General features: G+C 47.0%; 2 protein-coding genes across 9 annotated transcripts in view; both read right to left on the bottom strand.

Annotated features, from left to right (window-relative positions):
• Positions 1 to 1,300: 1,300 nt before the first annotated feature.
• On the bottom strand, positions 1,301 to 9,223 carry fshr (follicle stimulating hormone receptor). Of its 3 annotated transcripts, XM_068304772.1 has the most exons (15): positions 8,719 to 9,223; positions 7,858 to 7,929; positions 7,412 to 7,486; positions 7,113 to 7,187; positions 6,958 to 7,032; positions 5,641 to 5,715; positions 5,454 to 5,534; positions 5,080 to 5,109; positions 4,937 to 5,005; positions 4,774 to 4,848; positions 4,223 to 4,408; positions 3,918 to 4,138; positions 3,106 to 3,287; positions 2,807 to 2,998; positions 1,301 to 2,538 (listed from the first exon to the last, which is right to left on the bottom strand). In XM_068304772.1, exons 1-15 carry the CDS (start codon positions 8,922 to 8,924, stop codon positions 2,005 to 2,007), a joined length of 2,148 nt encoding a protein of 715 aa, XP_068160873.1. In that variant the 5' UTR covers positions 8,925 to 9,223; the 3' UTR covers positions 1,301 to 2,004. The 3 variants fall into 3 exon arrangements, with proteins under 3 accessions (XP_068160873.1, XP_068160874.1, XP_068160872.1); XM_068304773.1 differs by lacking the exon at positions 5,080 to 5,109; XM_068304771.1 differs by lacking the exon at positions 5,080 to 5,109 and having other exon boundaries at positions 3,918 to 4,408.
• A 2,616-nt stretch (positions 9,224 to 11,839) lies between these two features.
• Positions 11,840 to 24,263, bottom strand: part of nrxn1a (neurexin 1a) — a 45,086-nt gene continuing 32,662 nt past the window's right edge. For 3 of the 6 annotated variants that reach the window (XM_068304756.1, XM_068304760.1, XM_068304757.1), the window contains 10 exons: positions 24,215 to 24,263; positions 23,109 to 23,282; positions 22,833 to 22,859; positions 21,791 to 21,910; positions 21,110 to 21,291; positions 20,844 to 21,015; positions 19,809 to 19,898; positions 18,511 to 18,821; positions 14,394 to 14,472; positions 11,840 to 13,990 (listed from right to left, as the gene is read on the bottom strand). The exon at positions 24,215 to 24,263 is cut by the window's right edge and continues 142 nt beyond it. In XM_068304756.1, the coding sequence (XP_068160857.1) occupies positions 13,689 to 13,990; positions 14,394 to 14,472; positions 18,511 to 18,821; positions 19,809 to 19,898; positions 20,844 to 21,015; positions 21,110 to 21,291; positions 21,791 to 21,910; positions 22,833 to 22,859; positions 23,109 to 23,282; positions 24,215 to 24,263 (1,506 nt within the window). In that variant the 3' untranslated portion in view covers positions 11,840 to 13,688. The remainder of the gene's footprint in view (positions 13,991 to 14,393; positions 14,473 to 18,510; positions 18,822 to 19,808; positions 19,899 to 20,843; positions 21,016 to 21,109; positions 21,292 to 21,790; positions 21,911 to 22,832; positions 22,860 to 23,108; positions 23,283 to 24,214) is intronic. The other 3 variants (XM_068304758.1, XM_068304761.1, XM_068304762.1) reach the window with 1 other exon arrangement.

The following is a 24,263-nucleotide window of genomic DNA, read 5'->3' as shown; positions in this document are numbered from 1 at the left end:
ACGTTATTATAGTTATAATAATTATATAGCTTTTTCAACTTTAAATGAAAACCTACGTATTAAAGTGAGAAACAATTGAATTGAGATTGAGGTACTTAAGCTGAGGCATGCCCACCAGTTACTGGGAAACAAAACGTGAAATTTAAAGAAATAATGTTAATGAAATTTCTATAATTCTTATAATACTTATAAAATGTTTTGTCACATTCAATTTTTCCATCCAGTAACAAATTCAAGATTTAAAACGCTTAGTTTTATTTTAGCTCATCTGACAAGTTGAAATCCAAATTGAACGACTGTGCTTGTTAAACGACTATCTGTGAATGGGAAGCACTTGACTCGCATTCTGTCTATAGATATTGGGTGGAATATGACTTTATTCTCAGAAAGTGATGAATTAAATGTTATCGAACCAGCAGATGGCATTGTTTGGTCATAAATGATGACGATGTGTTCCACGCTGACACTCATTAGTGGTAAGTAAATAAACTTTCATATCGGGTTCAGTTTTTTTTTTTTTTTTAACTACTTTTTTCATCAGTGATGTTTTACTGTTTTGTGGATGAGGAAACTTTTCACAACAGCATGAGGCTGATTAGATGATGATTACAGTTTTACTTCTGATGAAACCTTTCCTTTTAATAGATCGATATCATTATTTCCATCAAGATACACTTGATCCTCATAGAAAATACAAATAAAATCACCATTTGAAACCTTTATAAAATCTGTCTGACACATGGCAGTGAAGTACAATGGAAGTCTAGTGAAATAAATTCATATTTTAGCACGATTTCGCGTAAATGTCTGCCTTTACATGCCATCATCCTGTTGGGAGGGTGACGCAGAAGCTATGAGATCATAATAAACGCCGCGCCACCAGCGCCCCCTGGTGGAGGAAGCAGACGCGAGCACCTCCAGCGTTGCCATGGGAGGCAGAGTATATCCATATCAATTAGATTGACTCGGATTCCTTTATGCAGCTGCAGCCTTGAAACCCTGGGCTGCTGGAGTGTGTGTGTCCCTTATCTGGCTTCATATCCATCCTCCTGTAATAAGCAAAGAGCAGCTGTGTAGCGACCCCCCCCCTCCTCACAGATGCACCCACCCACCCTGGCATCCAGAACAGAGGTTGACGGGGGTCACTCTGTCCTTGAGAACTTTGAATGCTCTGAAGGACGACATTCGCAGATAAACACGACTCAATTCGGTTCGTGTGCGAGCTTCACCTTTAAAGACCCAAGATAAGTAAAAAAACACAAACGACACAAAAAACGTTATAAAAAAAGGATGTATTTGTACAAAACACACACACACACACACACGTATCTACATAAACTCAACACTTTTTTTTCTCACGGTCATAAGTACATTATAGAGATAATCACACGTCTTTCATTCAGGAAACGAGGATGTGGAGGAACGAGCTTCAAGCAGACGAAGCGTATGAGGAGATTATTAATCAGCCGGTCCCTGTGGTGCGCTTCTTAATGAATATCACTCAATCATGACAGCGAATGTAAGAGCGAATGCTGATTTTCTCGATGTGCATAAATATATATGCTCAACCTAAAATAAGCGCAGACTGCTTCTTAATCTGGGGACACCAGGTGGATGACATGTCTTTGTACAAGATGATATATGAAAGTTAAAAAAAATGAAATAAAAAAATTAAGTTTTCTCCTTTTTTTTTGCTGCTTTCCTACTTTTATTTGCGAGCTGTGATGATGCAGTCAACTCCACCCATCTGCAATCACCTTAAAACAATTATCTAGGGCAGCTACTTGACCCAGATTTAGTTGGAGCTGGTTGCGGGTTGTTGTTTAAAAGGATACTGTATGTACAGAGCATCCCTCAGTATGCAGAGAGAGATGCTCCTGCAGAGTCTGTCAAAGTCTCCAAACAGGAATCTTCTTTGTTTTTGCATGAGACGTGTGAGGATAGAGATAAACCCTCCTGCTAAAAAAAAAGAAAAAAGTCTGCATCTGCTCTCAGAGGACTCCATCAGTCTTTCTTCCCGTCTTGACTCAGATTATTGGCCACGGAGTGGAGCATCACGTGGCTGCTTTTGGGCGAGGTCCACGCCGGATGCTGGCAGGAGGAGCTCTCGGTGCGGTAGATGTGCGCCCTTTTCTTGAAGAGGCCGAAGCGAGCGAGGAGGAGGAAGAAGTCGCGCCTGAAGGTGCGGGTGAAGAAGGCGTAGAGGAAAGGGTTGGAGCAGGAGTTGATGGGGTAGAAGAGGACCAGCAGGAGTTTGGCGTCGGAGACGGTGATGAGAGGGAGCTTGATGGCGGCCGAGACGGCGAAGAAGGAGATGGGAGCCATGCAGATGAAGTCGGTGAAGATGAGGACGGCCATGCGTTTGGCCACGCGGGTGTCGGCGCGCGCCGGCGCCGACGACGGGTTGCGGACGGTCAGGTAGATGCTGAGGTAGCAGCCGCACACGCACACGAAGGCCAGGATGTTGAGGAGGAGGAGGGAGACCACGTAGACCTGAGACACCAGCGACTCCACGTCCATGGGGAGGCAGATGCTCACCTGCATCACACACACACACACACACACACACACACTTCAAGATGCACGGTTTCACTGCATCGCGGATTTTTAGTAGGTAGTCACATGATACCGTACGCGCATTCTATTGGCTGACAGCATCTGGGAGTGCGCTGCGTTCCGAGACTTTTCTTTAGAAGGATGCAACTTATATTTTTTTGGCGTCCACGTCAAGCGCCTGAGCAAATTCAAAAAACAACATCTCACCGCCAGCCGTCGAGAAGGATGGAATGGAGAATGGAGCCCCCACCTTGCCGTAGCTGCTGACCCCCAGCGTGGGCAGCAAAGCGCAGAGGGAGGAGAAGATCCATCCCGCCGTCATGACGACGCAGGCGTGTCTCAGGCGAACTTTACGGTCCAGCCTCAGAGCGTGTGTGATGGTGTGCCAGCGCTCCAGGGTGATCGCCGTGAGCGTGAACACCGACAGCTCGCTGGCAAACACCTGCGACACACACACACACACACACACACACACACACACACACACACACCTCCATTAATATTAATGCGGTTGTTTATCCGGGGCCATCGTGTTCTCTGCTGACGTGCCGTGAAGAAACCCGCAGCGCTGCAGCCCAAACCCGTCTGCCAGTCGATGGCGTGGTTGTAATATCGGCCGCGGGTGAGAATATCCACCGTTGCTATGACAACCAGGTAGATGCCCATGCAGAGGTCGGAAAAGGCCAAGTGGCACATGAGGAAGCGAGGAACCGTCAGTTTGGAGCGGCTGCCTGAAGAAAACCAATCGATACCAAAAGGTTTTAAATAGCAAGAATTTAAAAAGAAAAAAAGACTAAAATAACAAATTATTTAAATTTACATGTCTAAAACAGGGGGGGGGTCAAACTCATTTTCACCAAGGGCCACATCAGCATAATTGCTGTCCCCAAAGGGCCAGATGTAACTAGTAAATGTAACTAAATGTAACTTAAATGTAATTTAAATTAAAATAAATGTAACTAATCCTTAATGTTAAATAACATCAAATTTATTACTTATTCAAGTTACAAACATGAGTTACACAAAAAGCTTGTTTCTCTGTTCTAACATAAATCCTTTTAATTCATCAGGTTATTAAACCCTCAGAACTCCATCAATCAAGGATCAAACTATCAATCAATAAAGAAAAACTCAAGTTAGGACGTTAACTTTGTTCAAAACGTTTTTGTTAAAATGGGTTCGATTACTGCATTGTGGGAAATGTAGTTTTTGGTCAAAGCACACTTTTGACTTATTTTAGACACTCTGACCTTTTATGCTCTCGCGAGTCACATAAAATGATGTGGAGGGCCACATTTGGCCCCCGGGGCCTTTGATTTTTGGTACATGTGTTCTAAAAGAAGGGATGAGGCATTCCGTACCCAACAGGACCAGCAGCACCGTCACGTTCCCCAGCAGGGCGAGGACGGACACGACCCAGATGAGGACCCGCAGGGCGACGGGGGTCATGATGTCCTCGCAGGGGTTGAAGTCGTCCCAGATGGGGGTGCAGGTGATGGAGGTGGAGTTGGAGCAGTAGTCCTTGTAGAAGTGGCGGTTACTCTGAGCCAGGGGGTGGGAGCACAGGGGGCTCCACCTCGATCTAGCAGACGACAAAAACACGGTTGGCGAGGAACGCACCCGGTTCTCGAAAATCCAAAAGACGCGATTATTTGTTGGGTCCCACTTGTTCCGGGGGACGTTGTGGAAGGCGCAGCAGTGTGATGGGTACGTCAGGTTGGCTTCGCGCAGCCTGGTGAAGAGCTGGGGGGGCGGCAGCTCCTTCAGGTGGAAGGCCGACTCGGCGATGAGCGTCTTGAGGCCGCCGAGGACGTCGTTGGGGAGGGAGCTGAGGGCCGTGTGGGAGACGTCGCTGCCAGGAGTAAAAAGACAGATTTACAGACGTCTGACGGGATGATGGAGTGTTTTTGGGATTTTTTTTTCTTTTTTTTTCTTGGAATAACAAATTAAAATTCTTGTCTAGAGAAAATATTTGATTCCCAAGTGAGAAAAACATGAAAGAAATGACAGCTGAAAGAAAAACATGCTCTTTTTTTTGTTTGTTTTTTTGCACCTCTTTGTTTGGGGAGTCTTCAGATAAAAAAAAACTTCTCTCTCGCTCCCGGGGTTATTTTTACCTCCTATCTGGCATGTCTATTTCTACCCCCCCCCCTGCTTTCTCTCTCCTACATGCAAGAATTGACGATGAGGAGGATGAATCATGATGTTAATGCTTACAGCGCCACCAACTCACTGGAACCAGCAAAGGCGTTGGGATGGATGTGAGTCAGCTGCTGGTTGCCTTTTAGCAACCTGAAGGGAAGGGGAATTAAAACGTGTGATCCATTTGTTTCGCCGCCGATGTCTTCTGTTTATCATTGTGTAACGGCGCGTGACTCACAATCTGTGCATCTTTGTTCCGTTGAAGGCGTCGCTCGCCACCTCCTTGATGCCATTTCTGTTGAGCCGTCTGTCATCAGAGAGAGAAGCCAAGCTGTTGGTCACGTGCTCGCCGAAATGGAACGCTCCCAACAGCCAACCTACCTCAGCAAACTACTATTATGTTCTTTAAACCTGCAGGAATCCACATGAATAAACGGCGCTCGTTACGTAACATCTCGATTTTTTCCCGTTTTTTAAAAACGGACATATTTGGTAGCTGCAGGATGCAGTTTTCGGAAAAAACACAAATCCGTTTGTAAAATATTAATACTACTTTTAGCCCGTTAGCTTAGCTTAGCAAAGAAAAAGCGGACTCAATCCAGACGTAGAGAAGTATGTTTTCCAGCATCAAAACTGCAAAAGTTTTTTCGCTTTTAATGCAAAGTTTTTGCTTTTTCATGCAAAAACTTTGCAAAGATGTTCGCCGCCTGGGGGGGGGGAGGCGGAGCTTGTGTTTCTAAGGAGACGCGGCTTACATCTCGAAGATGGTTTGAGTGCAGAGGCCTCTGAAAGCGTTGGCGGGGACTCGGTCAATGTGGATGTTCTCTTTCAGGTCGCTGAGCACGGATCACACACAAACATGGGAAGAAACACGGGAGTTGAAACGGATGCAGGCGTGAAGTGTGCTTCAAATGGTTGGGAGGGTGTCAGGTGGGGACCTACAACAGGAAGCCGGGGGCCGCGGAGTGGATCATGGTGAAGTCTGGAAAGACTGTCAGTCCCGTGTTGGAGATGGTTCTGGGGGGGGACCAGATTAAACACCAAATGTTACTCCGTTCACACCGAAAGCACGGGCGATAAAAATCAGACAATGTTGCATTCAGTGTGTCGCAGGAATTTAACACGTTTCCAAACGAGACGCTCACAAGCTGGACGATAAACCAGGAAAAAATTAAAGAACTCCTTGTTCCACCAAAGAAAAAAAAAAAAAAGAAGCTTTTTTTTCTGGCATGAAAAAGAACACGCTGAACAGCACCGATGAAATATTTAACAGCCTGTAAAACACAACTTATCCACTCCTAAAATATTCATATATTCAATTTATGCAAGCGGTTCTGAGGGACTGGTATATGATGTGCTGAAAGAACTTGTCCTTTGTAAATGTCGTATCTTCTAATCTGGGTTTTCTTAAAACATTTTTAATGCGTTTATTGAATGCTGCTTTTTAAAAAAAATTGAATTATAGAATTTACAATTCTGGATTCAAGCAAGTTTATTTCACTCATTTAAAAGTGATCAGAGCAAAATGAGGAAGTTCAGAGTTTGAATCTCATCCAGTCGGTTCTGCAGCTTTTTGCTTTTCAGTGTGGCTTTGGTTTTGGTTGTGAAATATTTCATTTCGGTGATGTTATGCATAAAAAAAAAAAAAATTCAACGTGGATCCAACAGACATTTTTTGAGATATTAAAAAAAGTTGAAAAATATGCTAAAACAGATTTTTTTTTTTGGATATCAAGCAGTATTTTGGAACCAGACATTGACATTTGTTTCAAAAATAACATTTAAAAAAAAAAAAAATCTTATCAGTGAGTCTGAAAACATGTTTTTTCAACAAATCACATTTTTATTCAAACCTTTTCTGGATATTAAAATGATTTTTCTTTCACCTCAAACCGTTGTGCCTCAGCGCCCCAGTTCTCTATAAATGAGGACAAACTTTACAGTAACAGTCCTGATAATGTCAATTGGGGGGGGGGGGGGCGTCAGGTTCTTATGCTGAAGCTGTTTCAGACGTTCTTTTCTCTGACCAATAAATAAATATGGCTGAAGTGATGGTTGCTTTTTTAATGAGACGAAACCATTCTTCCAGGGGATTTGAGCTAATTAAAAAAAGATGCTTGTGGTCGTGTGTGTGTGTGTGTGTGTGTGTGTGTGTTGGGGCGTCAGAAGTAGGCCTGTCACCCATGACCTACATAAAACTCACAATAACTTTGAGAAAGAGAAAAGTTTCCCCCTCCTCACACATCTCAGATTACTCACAGATATCTGAGCTTCGGAATGTTCTTGAAGGCATCGCGGTGGATTTGAGTCAAATGCTTGGACTTTGTTATAATTCTGCAAAGAAAACACACGACGGTCTGGAATCACGAGTGGAAAACCAACGACTTTACATCCCTTCTGCCTTCTATACTCACAACTCGAAGAGTTCGGGCAGATCGGAGAGAGCGGAGGATTCGATGGTCTCCAACGCGGCGTTCCCGCTGATGATGCTGCAGGAGAAAAAAAAACAAAACAAGTTTATAAATTCATTCATTCATTCATTCATTCTCTGAAATATTTAGTCTCCGCCGTCCCGCGCGGCGTTCTCCTCAGGTGTTTGGGTGATCGGCTTTCTCAAGTTTGCGGCTCTTCTTGTTCCGTAACAAAGACTAAACACATAATAGGGTGGAATAAAAGCCCCCACCACCACTACCCCCGTCATCGGGATACTCACATGCTGGTGAGGCGGGGGGGGCCGGCGAAGGCGAAGCTGCAGATGGTTTTCAGCAGGTCGTTCTCGGATACGGTGCTGAGGTTGGAGGAAAATGATGGAGAAACATGTCCGTGCACAGACAGGAAGTCACAGACAGGAAGTCACAGACAGGAAGTCACAGACAGGAAGTGAGGATAGATATTGTATGCAAATGAGCATCGGGAGCTCGATCAGGTGCAACAACTAACAAACCCCCATCACTGTGGAGTCATTTTAATAAAAATCCAGAATGGGTGACAATTAATTTTTGCAGCTTTGTTTTATTTTAATGCGACTTCCTGCGTGAAACCAGGAGGAACCAATCAAACGACGAGTTCTAAACTCCTGGTCGTGATTGGACGATCCCCGTTTTGGGTTGTTTGGTCTCATCGGGTTCATTACGTTCCCAAACGGCGGTCGCTACTCACATTTTTCTGAGGTGCTGCAGGCCGCTGAGGCCCCCCCGGGGGATCGCGCTGATCTGCGTCCGCTTGACGTACCTGTTGGATGAGAAAAAAAAAGTGGATGAAATTAGAAAGAAAAATCCTCACAAGGTCACCGGAGAACGCCTGACACCCCCCCCCCCAGCCTGAGCCCGTGCGGCGTGTGGTCGTCGTCGTCGCTGCATACTTGGACCCATCTCCGGCGTTCCTGAACCTTGACCCCTGGAGACCGTGGAGCGTTAACGGATGAGAACACACACATCGTCGCCTGGAGGTCTCAGAACCGGTTCGACCCCCCCACCCCCACCCCCCACCACCCCTCCCGTTTTCCGGCCTTGAGATTCCTTCCGAACGGATCGACGAACTAAAAACAAGTCAGATTTTAACGCGTGGCGACCCCCCCCCCCCATTAAATTGTCAACCATCAATCCTATTTCCCAAGATGCAGATGGTCACATCCTTCTTAGAATAGAATAGGTGGATTTTTTTTTTTTTTTGGAGGGGGGTGAAGCGATCCAGAACATTCTGAATCTGGATGTAACATGTCTGCTGGTTTTTTTTAGCATATTTTGTGCTTTTGCAGCCAAAAATAGAATCACAACAAAACCCTCATGAATGCTACCCTCCCCCCATGCTTCCCACACCCCCCAGGATGTCTTCACCGTCACTGCTTCACGTTTTACCTCTTCCAAGTGTGACAGAAATATGGAAGCACATAATAAATCCTCTTTAGCACCTCTTTAGTGACTGGAATGAATTTTAAAAAAGCAGCGGCGGAGAGAGGTGTGTAGTGACATCACACACTCACAGCAGGTTCAGAACGTTGTTTTTGTCCATCGTACTCACAGACATCGTGTGTCCACGGAGACGTTGGAGGGAATCTGTGTGACCCTGGAGCTCAGACGCTCGCAGATTTGCGATCCGTATTTCGGAAAGTCCACATCCAGTCCGGGTCTGCTGTCCGTCTCCGAGCCGGGCTTGAAGGCTCCTGCTGTCTTCATCATGACAATCATTAACACGATGAGACTCATCATCATCATCATCATCATCATCCTCAGGTTTCACACCTGTTTCTTGAGTTGAGGGTTGTTGTTTTTTTTTTTAACACCAAAGTGGAACCGCCACGTCTGACGTGGAGGTTTTCCCGTCCCCAGAGAGGAAGCGTGGGGCGCTCTGGCTGCTGTCGGCCATGCACTGCTGAACGATTGGGGGCGTGTGAACGGCTTTATGGGAGTATGAGGATGTAGGAGGTCTGACTGGGCGGGTCATGTTTTTGTTTGTGTGTGAACGCGGTCCAGTCCCAAAATCTGGTTCCTTCTACACTCCACCTCCATCCTTGAGATCCTTTCCTGTCAAATCAGATCACACAGAGCAAGTATTCACGCTTTAAACAACACGCGTGACCTCTCCCAGAGGTCATACGCGATCACAGCACTGTGAAATAAATGTAAACAGCAAAGCATCATGGGAAGCTGACATACAGGTGCTCTCAGTAAAATCGATGTTGTTCTTTTGACACATTTGACTGGAGATAAAGCAACAAGGCGTGTTTTTATTCTCCAAAAGGTGTCAAAACGTCAGGAGATGGCGACTAGAAATATTTCAGTGATGAATAATTCATCACATTATGACTAATTTATTACTGTTATGATCATACAGTCCATTTACCGCAGCAGTAATACAGTAAATGGGCTGTAATCATACAGGAGTCACAACAAAAGTGTCAGGTTAACAACCATAAAGTAGTTTAATGTCCAAAATGAGACCAGCATTAAATTTAACTTACAAGAAAACAGTGAGAATTAAAAAATTTATTAATATAAAATATAATAAGAAACATTACATATAGAATTTAAATGTCCAGTTTGTCTTAAGGGGTTAAACGTTATAGATTTAACACTCGTTCGCGTTCACGGTTTGCGCACGTTTCGTCTCTTTTTGAGTTTTGTTATTTATGAGCTGTCCGGGCCACCGTAGTGTCTCCTGTCTCATTTTTATCTTGAAAGGTGAAGACACTTTATGTTGGACACAACATTCACCGCTTTTACACGCGAAAGGACGGCCAGCCTGCCAGGGCGCGTCTTTACGCATCCGCATCCACGCCTGTGTGCGCGCAGACACACACACACACACACACACACACACACACACACACTGACACACACATTATGTAACAATGTTTTGTCATGTTCTACTTCATACCTTTCTCTCCCCCCGTGTTAGTCTCCGTGGAGCTGATATGTTACTTTACGCGCCGCGCTGTGGGAACTTCATCCAAACAAACAAATCTGAACGCTTTATTCCAAAGCAGGGAGAAAAGCGCGGCCTTGAGCTCCCGACATTTCACCACGGGCACGCGCATGCGCGCTCTCACCTTCTCCCTCTCCCACAGGTTTGCTTCCACACAACACAGGAAAGAACGAGAGAACGGAGCGCCTGATGAATGCAGGTGCGCAGAGGAGTGGAAATAACGGAGCGAGGAAGAAGATGATGTTTGCGTGCGCGGGCGCGTACGCGCGTCACCGATGCGTGATATGAATTTGCAGATTAAACTGTTACCGATTGTTCCGCACCTGTGCATGGGGGGGGTGTGTGTGTGTGTGTGTGTGGAGGGAAATATCGACCGGTTCGGAGGCAACTCGAGGAGATAATAAATGCAGAAGATGACAAGTCAGCACGGGATAGTTCACGAACAGGAGGGGAGTGATTTAAGAGGCCCTGCTGCTTTTCATTTGTTAATTCTAGTTTCATCAGAGTATATAGATCAATACTCATCAATAACCTGCCTCGTGTGTTGGATATCCAGGAGATACAGCTACACAACTGAGAGAAAGGAGCAGTGTGGACCCGACTGGCTTTATGAGAACAGACTTACCTTGAATGAAGATGAATAGGCCGAGAATTTGACAATCAAGGCCAGAACTAATACTAATAATACCGATCAGCTATCAGTGAGAAGGCCCGGATGTTGGACAGGTTAATAATGAGCAGCAGTGGAGCGGGTTCATCTTGTATCACCCCTCCTCCCGCCTCCGGGGTTCTTCTGCTCCCAGTAGGTTTCATTTGGAGTCCAGAAGAAGAACCGGGCCGGTCTGGTCTGGCAGGTAATCAATAGAGGTTTTTCTCCTGGAATATTAATTCCAGTAAAATAAACGTCAAACTCACAAATAAACAGCGTGAAAGCCCGACAGGCAGGTGAACAAGGGAATAGGGAGCTGCGTAAAAGCCTGCGCGTCCTCATGTGGCCCAGCTGGTGCGCGCTGGTCATCACCCCCCGGTTTGTTTGTTTTTTACGCGTTAAACTTTTATTTTGTGGTTCTGGATGAATCTTCCAGCTCCTGCGGGTCTGTAAACGCACCCTAACAGGAGGCACAGCGGGGCTGTTGCTTGTTTTCCACAGCCGAGGCGTTATCTGCGCGCTGGATGGCCGCGGTCGTGTCAAGGCCAGCGCGTCTGCAGATGGCTGCAGCCGAACACAAGCCTTTTGTTGAGACTGTTAGGAGTCAAGAGGAGGAGAAGCGGAGCGGGGACGCGCAGGAGGTCGAAAACAGCAGCTCCTCTCTCACCTGAGGACGCCGCGCCCTCGCCGCACCTGTTCCGTCTGGAGGAATTACGCGTGAGGGGAGCCGTAGTTCCTGATTAAAGCAATATTTACCCAACCGAACCGGTTCCGACGGTTCTTCAGAGGTTTCTGAGCTCAGGAGAAAACCACCAATTAAATACGGTTTATCGAACCAATAGGAAGACCCACGTGACTCCAGATCCAAGGCGGAGGCCCAACGAGTCACGTGACGAGGGTTGAACTTTGACATTTTAGCAGCATATTGGATTTTTTATCAGTTTTCTATTGTTTAAGTATTAATGAGATGATCTAATGGTTGGAGTTGGAACAAAAAACCGACACACACACACACACACACACACACACACACACACACACACACACACACACAAAGGATCTCTTGGGTAATATTTTATTTACTCGTTAATCTTCAAAACTATTTTTCATAATAAATTTCCACTTTATGTTCATCAAAGAACCGTAACAATAAAAATAAAAGTAAATACTGTAGAAAAATTGTACATATAGAAAATAAACATGGTTAATGAACACCTAGATGGAGAATCCGATTGGTCGAAGACACCTCCTTTGTTTCCGATGGCAACACAACGATGAGGGAAAAAGAAAGCGATAGATGGAGGAAGAAGAGAGGAAGGTGTTAAACAAGAGGAAAAGAAGAGGAGGAGGAGGTTAGAAGGCCAGTTAAGGATGGAGAGAACACGGGAATATGTTAACTTTATTTTGAAATTCTTCTCACAGTCCGTTTCCTGTCGTTTTTCCCCGCCCTGCTCGCGTTTGCATGCATCTGAATGGCTGGAAGAACTGGAGGGGCGTGTTTCTATCATGGCACGTTTTGTATGGATGCATCGGCTGCAGAGGGCTCAGACACTGCAACAGTCCCCCCCCACACACACAACCCCCCCCGACACGACCACACCGCCGTCCCGCGTCGGTCACGCCATGAGCGACCAATAGCGTGGCCAAGAAAAAGGGGGGGGGGGCGCCGAGAGGACAGCCAATGAAATCAGGTGTGGCCTACTGTAACCCCCATCCGTCCCAAACAAACCTACCACCTGTGGACCCCCCCCCCACGCCACCACTCAGCACGGCTCAGACTCAACGCATGCAGCACGCTCCAGATGGCGGCGGCGGCGGCGGGTCAACTGGCAAACCCCCCCCCCACCCGCCGCCAACTGAAAAGCCGTTTTGAAGCCATGGCGGTACGGTGTAACCTCTGGAGAGTCAACGCGGTAGAAATCACACGGAGTAAGATAATTCACGTGCAATAAGACACCCCCTCCCCCCTCCCTTCCCCAAAATGTTCTTCATCATCATCATCATCATCATCATCATCATCGTTTTAGCATCGCCAGATCAGTTCTCATGACGGTTTGTCTTTTAGTTTTTCCTCGTAAAGTCTTCAGTCCCAAGAAGATATGGTGGGTCCTTTGCATTGCAGGTGTGTGTGTGTGTGTGTGTGTGTGTGTGTGTGTGTGTGTGTGTGTGTGTGTGTGTGTGTGTGTGTGTGTGTGTGTGTGTGTGACACACAGCTGTGCAGGACTGGTGTCAGTAGGTAGCATCTGAAGCGTCCAGGGGAGAAGCAACCTCTCACTTTTTTCTTCTGCTGACTCGTCTTTCGGCTGATGTACTGGCGCTGTAAACACATTGGCTCCGCCCACTCCCGCTCGTAACTCACCGTCTCTGCGGCGACACCCTGATTTTATGCCTCCCCCCCCCACATCATCTCATTCAGGGGGGGTAGGTGTGCTTGTTTCCTCGGCGTCCTCGGTGCTTTCGGACGAAGGCCGAGACACTTGGTGCTTGTCTCTAAATCATCTTTCGTCCCGCCGCTCCACATGTGCTTCGCTTGGTGGGGGGGGTGGGGGGGGGACTGGTCCCAAAAAGTGGTTCTGAACTGGTGCTTTCTTTGAAATCATCTGGAATGGTGTGTGTGTGTGTGTGTGTGTGTGTGTGTTCATATCATAAAGCGAGCCCCGCCCTCTCGATGAGGCTCATTGGTAAATACTGTACAGTTCAGGGGTCACGCCCTTCCAGTCTGCGTTTGTGTGTGTGTGTGTGTGTGTGTTTGTGCTTGCCAGCGTGTGTGTGTGTGTGTGTGTGTGTGATTATTGGAGTAAACATTAACATCAGCATGTCTATGTCGGCGTGTATGTGTGATTTTTTTTTAATTATATATCTATTTATGTACAGATACCGTTATATATAAAGGCGTTTGCGTACGTGTCTGCGCCGCTCAGACGTAGTACTCCTTGTCTTTGTTCTTCTTGTTCTTGGAGATCTTGGCGATGCCCAGCGGCTTGTCCTTGGCGCTGCCGTTGGGCTGCGTGGCCGAGTTGCTGATGTAGTTGCGGCTCTCGTCCACGTGGTACGAGCCTTCGTCGCGGTTGCGGTACTTGTACATGGCGTAGAGGAGGATGAGGATGCAGAGGGCGGCGGCCGCCACGATGCCCACCACCATCCCCGTGGTGCTGCTGCTCTCGCGCACCACCTCCGACGGACCCGGGAACACCTTCACCTCTGGGAGGGGGGGGCGCGCTGCGACATAAAGAACATTATATAGCTCATCGCATACATTATTAATCTGCATTACGTGTCAAGGTGATGAGTGGGGAGCCGGGGGTGGGTGGGGGGGGGTGAATTATTTGACATGCATTTATTCTACAAGCTGCAGCCAAAAGCTGTTTCATTATCACATTATGTGTAAACAGATTATGTTACAGCGTGTTGGGAGGGGGGGGGGGGCGCACAGGTGAGCATTATATCAGCTTTTATTACATGCATCCGACACCGCGTGACACACGCAGGGTGCAGGATGGTGATGTATGGAAGCTGAATGGAGATGGGGGGGGGGGGACGAGGGAGGAAGTGGAGTCCCAGAATGGAAAAAATAAATAAATAAATAAAATTCCTGGTGGGAAAGTGGAGGTGCGTTCCTCACCTGAGCTGGGGTCACAGGGGTCAATGTCTTCGTCGTCGCTGGGACACTCAGCCGACGCCACCAGCAGGTCGTCTGCAGACTGACAGGTGGAAACACACACACACACACGGATGAAGTCATTCACACGTACCAAAGAACAAACAGTGTGTGTGTGTGTGTGTGTGTGTGTGTGAGAGAGCACACATCATCCCTCCCATTCTCTAACACTCCTCTCCCCCAGAATGAAGGCTAGAGCCGAGGAAGAGGAGGAGGAGGAAGCGTGTCGATAACCCGCTTCTATCTGCCGCTAACCTGCAGCTCCTCTCTGCTGCGCTCCCTCGTCTGGGAGAAGAAAAAAAAAAAAAACAACCCTCAAGATCCCCCGCTCCTCTTGTTGCCATGGCAACTCTAAGTTCAGGCCGTTAGAAATGATAGGGAGTAAAAAAAAAAAAAAAGAAGTAAAAGGAGTGTGTGCGCCCTCAGAAGGGTCGGAAAAGGGGGAGGATGGAGAGGATTTTTTTTTTTTTAGTGAGGGGGTAATTTGGGAGTAAAAAGACAAAGAAGATGACAGAAGAGGAGGAAGAGGAGGAGGAGGAAGAGGAGGACTTCAAAGTGCCGCGGTCTTCACTTAACACCGCACTAATGGGGCGCCGCATATTCATGAAATACTGTTAAACATCGCTCGCCTCGGAGCGATCACAGACGTGTGTGTGTGTGTGTGTGTGTGTGTGTGTGTGTTTAATCACACGGGGCGTTCGGTGCCAGCGTTAAATTAAAATTGGATTGTGATGCATTGCAGTGGATGTTTTTAAAGAATAAAAGGGGCAGCGGCGGAGCCATACAAAAAAAAAAAAAAGAGAGACGGATTACAACCAGAACAGAATCAAAGGTGCTGGAGGGGGGGGGGGGGTCGTTTCCTGAAATCTTCTTTTCAAACCAGGTTTAACCGATTATAACGTAAAATAAATAAATAAAAGAGATTCTTTGAGTTTTAGACTCTCTATCGACGCCTTTCCCATCAGCTCTGCCCACTGAGCTGTCTGATGTTTAGCCTCTGGAATCCAACCGCTCAATAACCCCCACCCCCCCCCAGGATCCAAATAGCACCAGAACCAATCAGTCAGGAGGCAACACATCACCCCTGACTGTCAGCGATCAATAACCAGCCACCACGCTTTGACTATTGATCCCAAACACACCGACATGCCCTCTGTAGGAACCCGCTTCACATCCAGCTAAAACAAAAGCAGGGCCCCTTCCTCTCAGCTGATCGCCTAATTCGACTATTGATTGAACTATTGATCGATCAGAGCATGCTGACACAACGACGGACAAGAAAACGCACAGAGACGAGGAGGAGATGAGGAAAAAGGAAAACATGAGACGTCTACCTGAGCAGCCGAGCAGTGCCACCGGCCGTCCATGCCTCCCTGACTGCCTAGTTCACACATAGCTGCGTCCTCACACACACACACACACACACACACACACTCACACACACACGCGCACACACACACCTCCGGAAGGAAGATTCAACAGCTTGTCTGCTATACTTTCACAACTGAAAATCAAACACACACGTCCGCACGCCAGCGCCGCACAAGCAGACAAACATGCTCCGCCGGTTGATCGCCGCTCAAGACGCGTCGGAGGCATCCAGCGAATCAGGACGGAGTTGGCAGGAGGATGAATAGATCCTGACGGCGGGGGGGGGGGGGAGAGAAAACGCCAGCCCTACTACTGCAGATGGAGAGATAGAGTCGAACACCCGCCTGCATTAGCAGCCTATCGCTGGAGCTCAACCACAGAGAGGGAGGGGAGGCGAGGGAGGGGTAAATATGGAAAAGAGAGAGAGGATAAAGGAAAAGAAGAGCGAGCGAGGGAGGAGATAGCGGGCGGGGGGGGGGGCAGGAGGAAAAAGATGGGGAGATGAGGAGAAGGGAGGACAAACGGAGAGGGATGTTGTGAAAGAGTCTGGGTCAGGTGGTTCCTGGGAGCCAATCAGGCGTCAGCACTGAGTCTCGGGTTTCTTCGATCAGTCTTCACATCAGAAACACACACACACACACACACACACACACACACACACACACACACACACACACACACACACACACACACACACACACTCCTTTCTCCTCCTGCATTATTAATCTCCCCCCACATATGAAAAATGATTAAAGTGTGGACTCCAGGAGGGGGTGCATCACATGTTTCTGGTGCTGGGAGGTACAGTAGGGGTACACGCGTGATGAAGAACACGCGGTCGGCTTCAACACGGACCCAAAACACAGGCAGGAAATCGATTCCTGAGCGCCGCCTCGCTGCCCCTCCTCTGATGCAACCGGCAGCAACTCCTGCCTATTGTTCTCAATTCACCTGAAAATGTGTGTGTGTGTGTGTGTGTGTGTGTGTGTGTGTGTGTGTGTGTGTGTGTGTGTGCATTCTGGGCTCCTTCTCTTCACCAGGAGGCCAGGTTTGGTTGCCAAGCAACGCTCAAAAAGCCTCAGTAGAGATTTTTTTTTTGGTTTTCAGCAAGGATGGGGAGGACGGGCATCTTCTGCTCTTATTACAGTTTGTCAGCAAGTCGGGAACCAAATACGACGAAAAAGCGAGGAAGGAAGCGGAGATGTTGCGCTCACGATCATCTGCACGTTCCTCTTTAACCACACTAATACCCCGCGGGGGTATTTAACTTATGCACACACACACACACACACACTGCAGCACGGTGAGCAGACACTGGATCTGACCTACTTCTCCGCCGGCATCGGCGTAAGAATAGATTGTTTTAAAAAAAGGTGGGGGGGGGGATCAACAGGAAGGAAAGGGGGCGAGGGTGTGAAGAAGAGCGAAAGCGGCGCCACCACCCCCGTCCCGCTCCGGTATCCATTATTGATGCTCAAGGCTTAGCTCGGCGTTCTATTATTTATGCCTGAAACAGCTGGCGGTTGATACACAGAGGAGCCATTCTCTCTATGGGAGTCTGGATGGGAGAGGGGGGCGCGCAGGAGGCGGGTAGTGGGGCTCACTATCGCCATGGCAACTTGTATCATCGGGGAAAGGAATATAAATAAATAAATAAATAAAAAATCTTCCAGTGCGGCAGGCAGGCAGAGTTTTATAATAGAGAAGAGCTGCAGCACACAGACGCCCACAAAGAGTCGGGTTGTGAACAATAGAGCCGCCGCCGCCGCCGCCGCCGCCGATGCCGCTCCCGATAACGCTCCTCCTGCAGCGGCATCTGCTTAAAAAAACAAAACCGCTTCAATAACCTTTATGTGTTAAGATTACGGAGTCCCATCGGCGTCGTTTTACTAGATGCATATTATGGAAAAACTATTACAGCATCCATTAACGCAAACGTTCCCCTTCCTGCCATTTAATGGGTGGAGATGAGTTAGTCAAGAGTCTGCTGGAGTACGTTCACACGGAGAAATAACGTGGATGTGGGTATGTGAGGATTGTAAAGGAGTGGTTAAACTCATTCAGTCACTCTGCTGCTGCAAAACCGGACCAGGCGGGGGGGGGGGGTCAAAGGCCAGGTGAAGACTGTAAGAATGAATTATGGTGATTTCAACCCGATTTCAAAGATGGAGATTAAGATTTCAAAAGTTTTGCAGTTAAAGTCCGAAAAAAAAAAAAACGCCACACAAATCTATTCGTTCCATCTTCGGGATGAACGGACGCACGGGTGCTCGTCCATCCCTCCGCTAAATTCACGAAGAAACAAGGCAGTCAGACACTGCAACATCCCGCGACACCCCCGACTTCAACATTTGACCCTGACCTACACATTTTTGTGCCCCTGGCTTCCTGAAAGTGTTTGTTTTGTGACTGTATCTCATCAGGTTTCAAAATGTGTACCAAAAAAGGTATGAAAATGAAAATTTGACCTTGACCTAGTTTTTCAGGGTCAAGGTTGTGATGTAATTTTCATCCCCTTGCCTCCCTGAATATAACGCCTTTTTTGTTTCCTGAGATATGCGCAAAAAAAATGTACAAAAGTTGAAATTTGACCTCGACCCTGTTTTTCTCAAGGTCAAGGTCATCGCCTTTCTTTCCTCTCTCCATCTCCAACGGTTGTGAAGATGTAACCAATAAAGAGGCGTTTTAATCACACAGCGACGCTGCCCACCTGCTGCGTGGAGCCCTGCTTCCTGTTGGTGGCGGTGGTGGTGGTGATGTCACTGATGGAAGGGGCGGAGTCGGAGCGGTTGCCCCCGGCCGCGGCGCTGGACTGCGGCGTGATGGAGGAGGACGGCATGTCGCCGACCAATCGCGCGCTGCCCTCCACCCTGATGTGGGGGTGGCCCTCGGCGGCCATGTTGAGGATGCGGAGGCCGTTGTAGTAGAGCCCCGACAGCTGACCCTGGAACATACCCGCGCTCCGCTCGCCGCCGCCAACGCGCACCGTCGTCTGGCTGTTGAAGATGGTCAGCTGACGACCTACGTGGACACACACACACACACATCCCAAACACACACACACAGAAACACACCAGGGAGGAATTTGCACACACACGCCAACGGTCACACACACACACACACAGGAGAGTGTCTGAGTGTCACGCCCCCGAGCCGTGGTCAGAGAATGGGATAGATCAAGCATGGGCGAAGCCGTGGAGAAACCGTGGAGAGAGAGAGAGAGAGAGAGGAAGAGGAGGATGAAGAGGAGGAGGATGAGTGGGCAAAAGAACAGAAGGAGGAAGAGGAGGCAGCAGATGAGAGGAGTCAGAAAAGGCCCCGAGAAGACGGGGGCCGACAGATGGCGGGCTGCGTTGATGGCGGTGCGACACGACGTTGTGTTTGAAAGGAGCAGACAGACAGACAGGCAAGACAGAGAGACAGGTTCTACGAGCTGCTCTAACAGCTCTATGAAGCATGCACAGGTCATAAGCTCTAGCACTGTCACTGTTAAAGGGACTAGAGGCTAATTTAAGGAGCTCTGCTGAAGTTTAAAGAGGAAAAACTTTTACTTTTTTTTTTCTTTTTTCAAAATAAAAGCATCGCTCTATTAAGTCATTTCAAAATTTACATAATTCTTACGTATCACAATATGTACGTGTATTTTAATTTGATGACAAAATTACATATATTCTTTAATAAATGCTTTATAGTTTACAACTTGATGATAAACAGCATTATTAACAAAGCATCTTTTATCAGTACTTCTGGTCTACTTTCTGATTTATTCACATTTAAATCTCTCCATCGTCCCTTTAACCTGATATTATCATATACACACTAACAAGATACGTTCACAGGCACTACAGTTTACACATTATTACACACTAGAGCTGATCAACTTTTAAAATACTTAGTTATGGATTTAGATTTTTAGATGTTAGTTGATGGTGCACAATAAAGTAAACTGTCTTCAAATTGTATTTTTTAAAGCTGAAAGTTTTAAGGAATTTTAATCAGGGTTTTTACCTTTGTCGAGTAGCCAATCGTCAACTACTCGACCGAGCCGATAGGGGATTCGCTGTCTGGCGATGGCCAGGCGCTCGTTATCAATGTTGCCTTTAAATTTAGAGATGAAAACACAAGTAGTAATTACGCACATCCAAACTGGTACAGGAGCTGGATACAAAAAGAACAGCAATGAAAAGAAAGTAATGGTCTGCTCATTGTTAGCATGCCACTGCGTTGAGATAAGGTTGATGCGCTGACAGAAGAGGAATCGACTATGTTTCCAGTGAGCAGACTCTTACTCTCTGTTCATTGGGTTTAATTTAAAGAGACATTTCAGGGGTTAACATCTGAAAGAGCACAGGGAAATAAAGTTACAGCTGCCACATCCTGTTCTAGATGACTGCGTTTAGAGTTACATACAGGAAGAACCCTCACACACACCTCAACAACCACTAGCATTTAGCATTTTAGCTATCTGGATTGCGTTAAAGACTGCAAGCTAAGGGTTACCACTTTAAATATATATATAAAAAAAACCAAAACAACATGTAAAAACAAAGACTATGTTCAAAACAAACAAAAAAAACACTTTTACACTTTTTTCCTTATTTTAGTTCAACATTTAACTCAAAATATATATACGTATATATATATATATATATATATAACATGTTTTTTAAATTATTGTTTGTCCAAAAATGCACCAACTGTTATTATTTTCTTTTATGGTGAGGAAAAAACCACCGATTGAATATTTTCATAAAATTACCTTTAACACTATTTAACAGGCCTGACATGACATAGCTGGGCTATATATGCTAGCTATTGTAAAAGCGAACTCAATTTTTATGGTTTAAAAAGTCATACCAGATCAACACATATTTCATTTCCAACACAATAACATGAAACAAGGCTGCCGGTTGTATTCCTCGACCTCAGACATTGATAGGAAATAAACAGGGAGGGGCTCCGTTTGGACTAAACTCTGTCCCGGGACAGGCAGTGCTGTGGTGGCTCAGTGGGTGGGGCTTATGTGGGCGGGGCAGTGCCTACCTGAGGGGTAGCGCTCTATGACAGGCAGGTCGTCCAGTTGGAGGGTGGCATTGCCTCCGCTGCGCGTGAAGCGAATTATATGGTACTTCCCGTCGTTGACGAACTTGGAGCTCTCCTCGATGTTGATGTCGTCCGTGCCGACGTTGAACACCACTCGGATGTTACCTTTGTCCTGGGGGAGGGCGGAGACGATGGGGGAGGGGGTGGGGTCATGTAAAAAACATTTATTTCATGTTCACGCCAGTGGTGTTTGGAGGTGGACTTACGATCTGCAGCTGGAGGTAGTCTCCCAGGCCGGACGCGCTGTCCACCCGCAGCAGGATGGCGTGTTTCTGCTGGGTGCTGAAGCCCAAGGCCAGACGGTCCGCCCTGGTGCTGGGACGCTCGTTCGGGGGCCACGTGTAGACCACCACCCCCCCATCGCGGCCAAAGATGTAGGTGGTCCCAGCTGCTCCAGAAAGATAAGCAACAACATCAGAACCTCCATCCAGAGCGTCCTTTTATTATTTTTCTGGGGTGAATTTTTAAAATTAATCAGTGCAAAATGTTTTTAACACACTAAACAGGCCTCTTTTTTATTTTATTTTAAAACCATACTATTTCTAAATTAACTAATACTTTATCTGTCAGGGAATTCATGGAATTACATTTTGAGAAAATACCATTGCAACTTCAATTATATGCATTTATAAAATAAGTCATGTGATCTGCTGGTTTAGAGCACTTTAAAGACACACACGCTGTTTTAATTTGTTTGGGAGGAACAAAGGTGCATTAAAAACTCATAAAAACAGTAAATGTCAACAGTTACTCATGTTTTCTTGTTCCTGAAGATGAATCAGTTTCCACCAAAACGCTTCTCAATGTGCCAAATCAGTCAACATATGACAGCGCCCCCAGGTGGTGGATCTGAAGAAATGCACATATAAAACATTGTAAAGACTCACCGTCGTTGCAGAGCGGCCCGGCGTAGGAAGTCATGCTGCAGTCGCAGGTGAAGCCCTCCCACTGCTGCAAACACACGCCCTGATTGGAGCAGGAATCCTCTTGACATGTGGTGCTGGGACCTGCAGCGAGAGACGCGGGGGCAAAAAATTAGATGAACGTAAATCAACACCCATTCTTTTGATTTCGTCTGGAGCCCCGTGTGTGTGTGTGTGTGTGTGTGTGTGTTTGGAACCTGATTACGGTTAGACCGCATTTCCTTGAAGCGTTTTTTTTTAAAATAGCATTGATGATGTCGTGATTAGTAGGATTAGTCGGAATAACTCAGATGTTTCGTGGGCAAAGGCTCACGTTTGCTTAACTTAAGTGAAACTGGAGTGGAATCTGTGCTACAAGGTGAGAAGAGTCAGATGTGGAGCGCATGCAGATGGCGAGGCTGGATGAGTCGGGCAAGGACAGGAGGAGGAGTTAAACATAAGAGGTCAGAGTTATGTTTAATGTCTCGGTGTCAATACTCTCTCTTCGGCAGTCTGTCACCGTTCCCACCCGGCCTCGTGCGGAATCCACACCGGAGGAGAATGTCAAAGCTCTAAAATTAGTTCTCCTTCGCTGCTCCTCCAACTCGAGGCGAGGAGGAACGGCTGTGAAATGATTCACAAACCGAGTATTGAGGTTTAAGTTGGGAGTCAGTAGGAGTGGAGGTGGTGGTGGGGGGTGGGGGTGGGGGGTGGGTTAGACGGCATGCTGCTTAGCAACCCGGGTGGTGGAGCTGAACTCAAGTCAAGCGGTGGTGATGTCACGACTGTGATGATGTCACCATGGCGGCTAAGGAGAGGACAGGTCACCTCTTGACCTCTGACTCTGGATCACTGGGATCCACACAAGACTAGACACCACTGGGTAGATTCAATACACGCTACACACACACACACACACGCACGCATTTCCTCCCTCCTCACACACACACACACACACACACACACACACACACACACACACACACACACACACACACGTCTCACATGCTCACACAAAGCGATATACCTTGCAAGTCAGCTTTCATCAATGTAACTTTTGTCGGCCAAAACAAAACAAAAAGCAAGACAAGCAAATTAAAGTTAGATGGTTAGTCAACGCACACGGATGCCTGTGAGCCGCTGAGAGCGGAGACAATGCAAAGAAAGACAAAAAAAATAAATAAATAAAAAGGAGGAGGTGAGAAGAAAGAGTCAAATTTACACACAATAGACCAAAAAGGTGCGTCAGTGGGATAACAGAGGCGCCGGGGGGTGGGGGGACCGGAGGCGGGGCGGGACTCACCTTCGCAGCCCCTCTCCACTTGTCCCATGGTTGCTAAGGCGTCGGCCAGAAGGTCAGGCAGCCGGCCGTTTAGATCGACCGTTGCCAGGCAACCCTGGAATCCCTCCCTGGAGTGGACCAGCTTAGGCAGGTCTCTGTACATCTCTTTGGAGACGCCCCCGATGTACAGGTCACCTGACCGCAAGAAACGCAAGGAATGAATCGGCGTCAGGGCTGCGGATGTTTACTGGGCTGGAGCAAAGGCTGCAGAGTCGTGAATGTAATCCCGTCAGCGCAGCTCAATCTACTGGACGCATAAAACCACCAGACACTAGTTTTCATTTTATGGGCCTTATAATACGGTGCGCCCTAATCTGGTGAAAACAGTTTTAAAATAGAACAATCATTGAAGGTGCACTTTATAATCCAGTGCGCTCTATAATCCAGTGCACTTTATAATCCAGTGCACTTTATAATCCAGTGCACTTTATAATCTGATGCGCTTTATAATCAGATGCATTTTATAATCCAGTGCGCTTTATAATCCGGTGCGCTTTATAATCCAGTGCACTTTATAATCCAGTGCGCCTTACAATCGGATGCACCTTACAATCAGAAGCATTTTATAATCCAGTGCACTTCATAATCTGATGCACTTTACAATGAGACACACCTTATAATCCAGTGCGCTTTATAATCCAGTGCGCTTTATAGTGTGGAAAATACTGTGATTATAAAAGTTTTTCTCCAGTTTCCTAGAATTAAAGAATAAAAAGCTGAACGCATCAGATTGGAGGGAAATGACATTTCTGAGTTTGACGGTGCAGCTGTCAAAGCGTGCGTCATCGATGGAGAGAAGAGGGTTTGTTTATTTTGGTATTTTTGACTTTAGCTGTTATCCACTTTCTAATAAAATCAAATATTGAGTCAATATTGGCTGATGAATCATCGTCCTCCTTCCCCTGAACTATCATTATTGTATCAGCCTTTGAAAATCCACAGTCGGCAGACAAAGTTTGCTCAGACTTAGTGGAAATCGCCCATCTGCTTATCGCTTTGTTAGCAAGCGCTCCTCTTTCCCCTGCAGCTGCTCCAACCCAAAGCATGGCTTGTGTTTGTGTGCATACCCTTTAAATCGAGGTTCTTGGCGCCCATGGTGGTTTGCGTAGTGACTTT

Source organism: Antennarius striatus, chromosome 21, assembly GCF_040054535.1.
Source record: "Antennarius striatus isolate MH-2024 chromosome 21, ASM4005453v1, whole genome shotgun sequence".
NCBI classification, from domain to species: Eukaryota; Metazoa; Chordata; class Actinopteri; order Lophiiformes; family Antennariidae; genus Antennarius; species Antennarius striatus.
This window is presented reverse-complemented; position numbering and strand designations above follow the sequence as displayed.

Coding starts and splice junctions, on each gene's coding strand:
- fshr (XM_068304771.1), bottom strand. CDS start 8,924: ATGATGATGATGATGATGATGATGAGTCTCATCGTGTTAATGATTGTC. Junction 7,033..7,112: donor CTGCCCGAACTCTTCGAGTT/GTGAGTATAGAA, acceptor TTTTCTTTGCAG/AATTATAACAAAGTCCAAGC. Junction 4,409..4,773: donor TCCAGTGAGTTGGTGGCGCT/GTAAGCATTAAC, acceptor TACTCCTGGCAG/CGACGTCTCCCACACGGCCC.